Here is a 10,172-nt window from a genome sequence, read left to right as displayed (position 1 = left end):
ATAAAGAACTTATCAAACTCAACACCCAAAGAACAATAATCCAATCAAGAAATGGGCAGAAGACATGAACAGACACTTTTCCAAAGGGACATCCAAAATGGCCAACAGACACATGAAAAAGTGCTCAACATCACTCGGCATCAGGGAACTACAAATCAAAACCACAATGAGACCACCTCACACCAGTCAGAATGGCTAAAATTAACAAGTCAGGAAATGACAGATATTGGCGAGGGGGCGGAGAAAGGGGAACCCTCCTGCACTGTTGGTGGGAATGCAAGCTGGTGCAGCCACTCTGGAAAACAGTATGGAGGGTCCCCAGCAATTCCACTACTGGGTATTTACCCCAAAGATACAAATGTAGTGAATGGAAGGGGCACCTACATTTCAATGTTTATAGCAGCAATGTCCACTATAGCTAAACTGGAAAGAGCCCAGATGTTCATCGACAGATGAATGGATAAAGAAGATGTGGTATCTATATACAATGGAATACTACCCAGCCATCAAAAAAAAAAAAAAAAAGAAATCTTGCCATGTGCAACAACATGGATGGAACTAGAAGGCATTATGCTAAGGGAAATAAGTCAATCAGAGAAAGACAATTATCATATGATCTCACTGATATGTGGAATTTAAGAAACAAAAAGAGGATCATAGGGGAAGAGAGGGAAAAATAAAATAAGATGAAATCAGAGAGGGAGACAAACCATAAGAGACTCTTAAGCATAGGAAACAAATAGGGTTGCTGGAGGAAAGAAAGGTGGGGGGATGAGATAACTGGGTGATGGACATTAAGGAGGGCATGTTATGTAATGAGCCCTGGGTATTATTTAAGACTGATGAATCACTGACCTCTACCTCTGAAACCAATAATACATTATATGTTAATTAAATTTAAATAAAAATAAATATTTTTTTTAAAAAGAACACTAAAATATCTATTATAAATATTCTCCATATGTTCAACAAGGTAGAAGAAAAATGAACATGATGAGGAGATAAAGGGAAGATATAAAAATACCGAATCAAACTTCTGAAATGAAAAGTACACTGGTATGGGGCACCTGGCTGGCTCAGTCAGAAGGGCATGCGACTTTTGATCCGGCGTCATGAGTTCAAGCCCCACAGTGGGTATCGAAATTACTTAAATAAAAACTTTAAAAAAAATACACTGATAGAGTTAATGACAAATTTTATGTGAGTTAATAACAGATATTTTTTCTCAATTCTTAATCTCTTGAAAAATAACTATTTAAAGCAAAAATAATTTCAAATTATTGTGAGATTATAGCATATATAGAAGTAGAGTATCTGACCACAATAGCACAAAAGATGAGATGGGAGAAATGGAAGCACACTCTTGTAAGGTTCATATACTATATGTGAAGTAGTGGTACAATATTATTTGAAGGTAGACTGTGATAGGTTAGAGATGTATATTGTAAACCCCAGAACAACCACTAAAAAATAAAGAAGTATAGCTAGTAAAGCAATAGTAGAGGTAAAAACAAAATCATTTAAAAAAATAAAAAAAACAACTAAACTCATTCAACAAAGGTAGGGATAAGAGAAAAGAGAAACAAAGAAGAGATGAGATAAATAGAAAACAAATATCAAGAGAGTAAATTTAAACACAACAATATTGATAATTAAATTAAATAGAAAAGTTCTAAACACCCCAATATAAAAGGCAGAGGATGTCAATTTGGATAAAAAAGTAAGACCTAACTTTATGCTGTAGACAGAAAACCTTCATCACACATAAAGACATAGAAGTGTTTTTTTTGTGTGTGGTTTTTTTTAAAGATTTTATTTATCTATTTGAGAGAGAGAGAGACAGCAAGAGAGGGAACACAAGCAGGGGGAGTGGGAGAGGGAGAAGCAGGCTTCCCACCAAGCAGGGAGCCCGATGCAGGGCTCAATCCCAGGACTCTGGGATCATGACCTGAGCCGAAGGCAGACGCTTAACGACTGAGCCACCCAGGCGCCCCTAAAGACCTAGAAGTTAAAAATAAAAGGACGGAAAAGATATACCGTGCATCCATGAATCAAAGGAAGCTGAACTGACTACATTAAAATCAGACAAAGCAGATCTTGAACAACGAATACTAGAGATAAGAGAGACATTGCATTATGATAAAGGGGTCATTTCATCAACAGGATTTAATAATCCATAAAGATCAGCAAGGAAATAATTGCCATAAAAATCATTACAGTGCTTACCTGTAGGGGAGAGGAAAGAAGGTATAATTGAAAGGGAAATTGGGCAATATTATATTTCTTGAGTATTTACTTTTGATGCCATAATTTTTATGCAATTTTCTACATGAAGTGTTTAATCTTACAAGTAAAAGTTTTTTGAGTTTTTTAATTTAGGTTCATACAATATGAGGTAATGTGAGATAAATATGAAAACTAAAAAAGCTAAGCTCAGACTAGTTCTTAGGCAGATGTCCTAACACCATGGCAGAGATTCTAACTGAATCTACCTAAACAAGTGTGAAATTAATTGCAAAATACTGAAATTCATAGAAAAATGGAAAAGAAAAAACAAAAAAACACACAATAGCCCCATGTATTCAAGAAAGCCAGTACTCATAAAATCTTCATTGAAGCTTTCCAAAATTAATTATATAGAATCTTTCATCAATAAGCTAAAAGTTTGGGGGGTTTTTTAAAGATTTTATTTATTTATTTAACAGAGAGAGACACAGCAAGAAAGGGAACACAAGCAGGGAGAGTGAGAGAGGGAGAAGCAGGCTTTCCCACTGAGCAGGGAGCCTGATACGGGGCTCAATCCCAGGACCCTGGGATCATGACCTGAGCCGAAGGCAGACGCTTAACAACTGAGCCACCCAGGCCCCCCAATAGGCTAAAAGTTTATATGAAATACTGACCTCAAGTAAAACCACAAGAAAATTAAAGTGTTTATACTGATTAGCTCCATGAAAGAAGGACTGGTCTGTTTTATTCATAACTGTATACATAATGTTTACATTTAGAGTGGCAAACTGTCCTAGCATGCTCAGGACATAGAACTTTTAGTGCTAAAACCAGAACATTCCCATATAAACCAAGATGTTTAGGGCGCCTGGGTGGCTCAGTTGGTTAAGCGACTGCCTTCGGCTCAGGTCATGATCCTGGAGTCCCGGGATCGAGTCCTGCATCGGGCTCCCTGCTTGGCAGGGAGTCTGCTTCTCCCTCTGACCCTCCTTCCTCTCATGCTCTCTGTCTCTCATTCTCTCTCTCTCAAATAAATAAAAAATCTTTAAAAAAAAAAAAAAGATGTTTGGCCACCCTATCATAGTGCCCTGCATATTAGTAAATAAATATAGAATTCATAGGTGATATTCTAAACTACACCTTTAGTCATTCATTCAACAATAGTGAATGCTTTATTGTGTGTGGAGAGAGGCAGTGAGGGTATAATAACGAATAAGCTAAAACTCTGGTCTCCAATAGTGGGAAAGCCAGAAAAATAAATAATTATACTACAAACAGTGCTGCCAATAATTAAGGTATAAAATATAGAAGAAGAAGGTTCTGGGGAATTAGGGTTAGTGGAGTATGAGATAAAAGGTTTGGTTTGGGACATATGGATATATTGGCATATGAAGTGCCAACTATGAATGATAAATCAAACTGTCAGGTAGAAAGAAGAAATTAAGAATACAGGAGAAGGAAATATTTGAAAAGAAAGAAAGAAGTTCAGTTTGGGAAATATTGAGTTTGAGGCACCAACAGCAGAAGATAAATCAAACTGGCATGAAGCAATAAAAGATAGTCCATTCTGAGAAAGAAGGTGGGCAGCATGTGATTAAAGGGCAAGTTCTATAGCCACAGCTACTGCCACAAAACAAAAAGGTCATTCTTCAGATAAAAGCAATAACTCGACTTTTGAAACATACTCATCTTCAGGGACATCAACATATACAGCAATCACATATATATAGTTTATTTAAACTTAAAGACAGATTGCATTTCCTGAGATTGTCTCCCTAAATTCTGACTGGCTAATAAGATAAATCATTATTGGTGGCATAAGCTCATAGGCACACGTGCAAGACCATGGACTGCTCATGTTTCTGTGGCAGGTAAAGCTAACCACTCCTCCATCAAAGAAGAAATCTGGGAGAGAGTATATTTAGGAGCTGGTGTTACCCAGCTTAGATAACTGATACAGAACCAATATAGATAACCAATATACAGCTGATGTAGGGTGCCATTTATTATGTAAATCAAGTTCAAAAAGCAATTAAATTCTCCTTAGCACAATATGCCAGGAAAAGTCACATTACTAAACAGACTGTTTTTATATTTTACTAGGCTGGTTGTCTCTGGAGAAAATTTGCTTTGATGAGAAAAAATACCCTTCCTTCTTAGATAAATGTGAGAAAGTCAGGAATAGTTCTCAATAATCTGGAATTGGAATATCCATTCTCTCTCCTACTCATGAAATCAGAGCAGCTCAGTCCTGTTCTTTTTAGGCTGCAAATCCTGGGTTGAAAAGAGTCTCTCTGATTAAATGGCTGAAGGCTGAGGCAATGAAGTTTGCAGACTGGGGTAAAAAGAATTTCCTGAGGAAAATGTGAAAATAATACACTGGAGGATTGACCAAGCAGGCTACAGTAGTACGAGAGTGGTAATTAGGAAAGAGAAAAGTTGGGAATAACGAGTATTTGCATCTTTCTCTTGAAGATCTAAGACTCTAAGGTCCTCTGCTCTTCTGTGGTTCAAGGTAACAAGTTATATAAAGTCCCAACATCTATTCTTCCTACATCATACTCTATAAAATCTACCTGACCCTTAATTGAAATAACTGTGTATATTTCTGCACAGACCAGTGTTTGCTGATCTTAAAGAGGGGTAAAATAGAATGAACCTAGGAAAGAGGTAATAGCTACTTTTAAATTATCCAGTAAAGAAATGATACTTGTACCTTCTATTAATTATCAGCATGTTGTCACTGAGTATTGCTAAAACAGGGCTCAACAGGATACAGCTGCTTTGAGTGGCCAAGCATAGAATTTCCTAGTTTCTTTCATAGTTCAGCAAGGCAAAATTCTATAAAACAGTAAAAGAAGGGCCTTGCAACACCCCACTTACTGCTCTCTAAGCAGAGTTCACATAAGTCATGAAGTGAGTTTTTAATTCTATGTGTAGCTCATTAGACTTTTTAAAAATTTTATTCCAAGAATTACCATTTGTTATTTTTTTTTTAAATTAAGCATCTAAGGGTTATGGTATTGAGCTAAAAACTGAGAACAGCAGTAAAGATCATGGCTATTGCCTCTAAGAGAATCACATTTAGTGTGGCAGCCAGATAGGTAACAGATAATTAAGATATAGTATCAAAGTGCTACAAAAGTGTCATTAAGAAGTCAAAGAAAGACTTGAGAAATAGTAGAGTCAAAGAACAATTTCACTTTTCCTGAGTCTAAAAGCGTAAGTAGGACTCAGCCAGATGAGGAAGGAAGAGCACACTAGGCAAAGTATCAGCAGCTACAAAAGCATGGAGGTGAGTGAGCATGAACTTCTAGAAAATGCAAAGTTGAAACTGCTGATATGTATGTGGGGCTGTGTTGGGTATAGGTGAGAGAGAATGTGGGAGGCCAGGTAAGGGATCAGACCATGAAGAATCTTATTCACTATGCTAAGTAGTTCAGATTTTAACCTTAATGTTAAAAGAATTTTTTTTAAACAAATAACATAATTATATCCTAGGAAGATCACTTTAGCTATAAGAGAGAAGTTGAAAACTGAAATAGAGGAAAACAGCAATATTTTATTGGTTTAATTCAGAATAGAAATAATGAGCCCTGAATAGTCAAGGGAAGTTACATGAAGAAAGGGAACTAATTTAAGAGACAATGAGAAGATAGAATCAATAGATCTTAATGATCAATGAGCGTGGTCAGTCAGAGAAGTCTAGAATAATTCCAAAGTTTAAAATTTATAATTGACTGATAGGGAATTTTTCAAAGGGGCTAGTAATGATGGGGGAAATGATGAACTCAAACACTTGGGAGTTTCAGATGTCAGAGACTACCCAGATAAAGATGTTCAAAAAAGTAATGGCAATAAGAAGGCCCTAAGATCAGGAGAAAGTTCATCTTAGAGATATAAACCACCTATATCTCTAAAGACTTTCTTCTGGGATGAATCAGAATCAGAATAGGGATAGCAGTCAAAGCCATGGATTTGAACAAGAAAGTGCACTAGAAAAGAAACCAGCAAAGGACAGAAAATACACTATATAAACATTTAAAAGACCTTTAGAAAAATAATCACCTGACAATGAAGACAATGAAGGATTGATTGTCGAGGAGAAAAATGATTGCCTTATTCAACGTTTAACAAATGTTAATGATTAGGTCCTAACCATGCATCAGGCACTGTTTCAAGACGATAACAGGAAAAAGAACCAGGAAAAAATGATGATGTTATAGATACCACGGGAAGAAATATTTCTAAAGACAGTGTTCAGCTGTGTCAAAATAAAATAAGGATTGGGCGCCTGGGTGGCTCAGATGGTTAAGCGTCTGCCTTCAGCTCAGGTCATGATCCCAGGGTCCTGGGATCGAGTCCCGCATCGGGCTCTCTGCTCCTTGGGAGCCTGCTTCTCCCTCTGCCTCTCTCTCTCTCTGTCTCTCATGAATAAATTAAAAAAATAAATAAATAAAATAAAATAAGGATTGAAAAGCATCACAGGTATAAGTATTTTGGGTGGTGGTTGGTAGTTAATACATTGTTAGGGAGGTTAATGTCTCTAACAATTCAATTGTATTAAATACAGACATAGGCTCCAAGAACACTGATATTGATATCAGATGCTGAAAAGCAGTAAAATTCAAAAATTAAAACAATGACAAATCTGCACTCCACCCAAAGAAACTTAAATCAACCTAATATCCTAATGTCATCAGTCATGTAAACACAGTAATGGCATTTGTTTAAAAATAGAGTGTAACAATAGGGGAAATGCAGATTAACAAGGGAAAAACTATAATTTGGATGGTAGTAAGCTCCACAAAATCATCAAATTAGAAAAAGCAGAAAGCAAATTATAAGTATTTGTTAAATGCTTCCCCTAAGTCACTAACTGCAAATGAGAGAAAATTATTGCAAGTAATTATTTAAATTATCCATTCCCACTCCATCTCTTCAAGTATAGCTCCCCCCCCCCGGCCCCCGCAAATGTGGGCTCTCATTAGTATGTTCAAAAAGAAGATGGATATGGCCAGTTAGGAAGCATCTATCAAAAAATACACGGGACTATCTTTAAATCATACTGCAAACTAGAAATATAAAAGTTACACTTTAGTAAATGAAGTGTCTCTAGTTAATGGTAGCAAAGGTGTGTGAGTGAAGCAGACAGGATTACAAAGAAACAGCAGACGGTAAGAAATAACACAGGATTTGGGACTCATATAGTCATCAGAGCCAGGAAATCAAAATCCGAGATTTAACCTGTACAATTGAAAGTAGGGTGGAGATAACCATTGTAGCATCAAAAGTCCTAGCCATACGCTTACTGACCTTATGAAATGCGACAAATGATTTTACCATTTATCACCTGTAAAATTAGGAGAGTATTTTCCCTGCCTATTTTATGTTTTGTTACACTTATGAAGTGGTAGCATTATGTTTAACAAGTACACAGAAGCGGGCCTGGCTGAAAGTGAGGTGCCTGTCACAGAAGGCTTGCCTTTCCCTACCTCTTACCTGTTGCCTGCTCCTTCAGGAAAGGTACCTGGTAAGTTCCAGGACCCACATGCTCCTCAGTGCTGCCACCTTCAACCAATCTGAGCAAGCGGGGAGCTCGATCATACATAATTGTGGGAGGGTGGGACAGGGCGGGAGGAACCGCAGCTGTAAAAGGGTAAAAACAAGGTGACTAGAGGTGTGGAGCAACAGGAAGCTGACGACAGTCTGAAGAAGGTCGAGGAGAATTTGAATAAATGGACGAACTACCATAGAGGCTATCTCCCACCTGCTCATTGGGGTCAGATTTTCCCTAGGTCAATTTATAGCCCGGTGGTGAAGTGAAAGGGAGCGCGACCAGGGATAAGATATCCCGCACAACCATCTATCTGTTCCCCAGGTGAGAGTGAAGTGCTCCGCCGAAAAAGGAGATTATAAAGTAGGCGCCAGTCCCTGTACTTCCGGTCTTCCCTCCGCCCATTTCTCTCCGCCCCGGAAGTCTCTAGGAGCGAGGGGTCGAAGTGCTCCTCCCTGGCCAAGCTCTCCGAACTTGCGCGCGGGGCTGCGGACGTCCCGCCTCCTTCCGCCCTACGCTCACCGCGTACTGAACAGAAGAGCCGGGGGAATCTGGGAGTTCCTCTTGCGGCACCGACAGCTTTAAGTCTTGTGCTCGTCGGAAAAGCTCTAGAAAACACGTTAGAAGGAGTTAGAGCTCACTTGACCATGATCCCTTTCCGCTATAAACCAGTTAGAGCGGCAGGGAAGACACTAGCAAAAACTGTGAAAGAAAAAACCATTCTCTCCAAGCAGAGCCTAGGTTCTGCAAGCTCAGCACCCACTCCTACTACAACTACATTCGCACCCTCAAAGGAAAACGCCTCTGACTCTATCGTACAGATAATCCAAACTACGAAGAGAATCTCAGGAAGTGGTGGTGACAAGAAACAGAACCCGAGGAAGGAGAGGAAAAGCTCACCAACCGAAGCAATGCAAAGGGCAGGTAACAGAAAGCTGTGTTTGTTGTCTCATGCCAGGCAACGGCAACATTGACTCCTCACTCTGTTTATAAGCAAGGGCTTGAGAAAGCCCAGTCCACCCTCCCAGAACCAATGGGTCTCTTAACCTTAGGCCGAAGGAACCTGGCTTGTGCAAAGGTCTTAAGGAGTCTATGTCAGAATCCACCTTAAAGTGGTCTCTGGCAGTTTTTTTCAGCAAGAATCCCTTCCACAGTCTAATCACCCTTAAAGGCTTAAATAAATACTGCCTTGACCATACCTCACCCCCAAATGAGCTACAGTACTTTAACTTGTATCTACTACAAATTTTTATAGTATTTATATTCTATAGAATATGATTTGATACCCAATTCTGTGGGTCATTTATTGTGACAATTGTTCCATATAGGTTAGAATGCTCTCCATACAAAGCTATCTGCTTCTAAAGGATATATCTGTAGTGCCTTTTTCTTTTTCCTACTCAGTAGCTAGCTGAATAATTATTTACTTAAAAAACACATATTGGCAAATTATATATATATATATATATGGGCATATATTATAGACTGCTGCTAGGCTATGGGGATACAAAGATACAACAAAGTTCAGCCTCGGGCATTCTTTATGGAATGGGGAAAGAGGTGTGTATTAGCCATAATATGAGGTGACAAGAGAGATGTATAAAATAAAAAAACTACTGCAGGACTTTGGAACCCACCTCTTCCTACTAAGAAACTAGATGCTGATCCGTAATCCTTTCTCGTTGACTTCATTTCTCCTTGCATGCTTGCAGAAAGCCTCATAGTTTTCTCAAAGTTATTTAAACTTTAGTTTCCCAAGCTTCAACAGATACCCATTGAGATCTAGAACCAGATTTAAACTAGATTAAACCAGATTAAAAACTAGATTTTATGATACAGTATGAAAAGAGTCACAGAGGCAAAAAGAGAAAAATCTGTATGCTTTGGAGGATGATCCAGTGGTGCTGTAAATTAGCTTTCTATTGGTGGACATTCCTTAAGGACTTCATTTTCCCTTGACCCAAATAAGAATAGAAACCCAGAAAGCAAATTCAGGTCTAGGCCATCTTTGTAGTAGACACTGGTGTGGACTGACAACCTCCTTCTGGCTGTTCATGTCTGTTGTGGCCTTGATTACTCTTTCCTTGGGTAGATTTGGGTTTGAGATTAGTAATGGAAGTGATAAAGCAGAGTTTATCTGCTTTTTGTCTTGATTTTATTTTTGGCCAGGGAGCCTACCCTAATTTAGACGGAAAGAGTTCTTCAGAGTCTATCCTAGCTTATTTGCAGATCTCTAAGCAGGACTTTGTGACCTTAATACCTTTGTACCAGCTACAAATACAGTGTTTTTCTATCTTGCCTGCCTCCTCAGTGCATGTTCTTTTCTCAAGGACCTCACAGAAGGGTAGCTGATGAATGGCAGAACTCTAATGTTGCTGGGTCTTGTGAC

At 38.4% G+C, this 10,172-nt stretch overlaps 1 protein-coding gene across 1 annotated transcript in view; it reads right to left on the bottom strand.

The window, feature by feature from the left end:
• STPG2 (sperm tail PG-rich repeat containing 2) overlaps positions 1 to 8,378 on the bottom strand; it is a 34,354-nt gene extending 25,976 nt beyond the window's left edge. Inside the window, exon 1 of the mRNA XM_081813134.1 lies at positions 7,729 to 8,378. Coding sequence (XP_081669260.1) covers positions 7,729 to 7,837 — 109 coding nt within the window. The 5' untranslated portion in view covers positions 7,838 to 8,378. The remainder of the gene's footprint in view (positions 1 to 7,728) is intronic.
• Between the last annotated feature and the right edge of the window lie 1,794 nt (positions 8,379 to 10,172).

Source organism: Leptonychotes weddellii, chromosome 2 (genome assembly GCF_054177405.1).
Source record: "Leptonychotes weddellii isolate Sample4059 chromosome 2, ASM5417740v2, whole genome shotgun sequence".
In the NCBI taxonomy this organism is placed as follows: Eukaryota; Metazoa; Chordata; class Mammalia; order Carnivora; family Phocidae; genus Leptonychotes; species Leptonychotes weddellii.
This window is presented reverse-complemented; position numbering and strand designations above follow the sequence as displayed.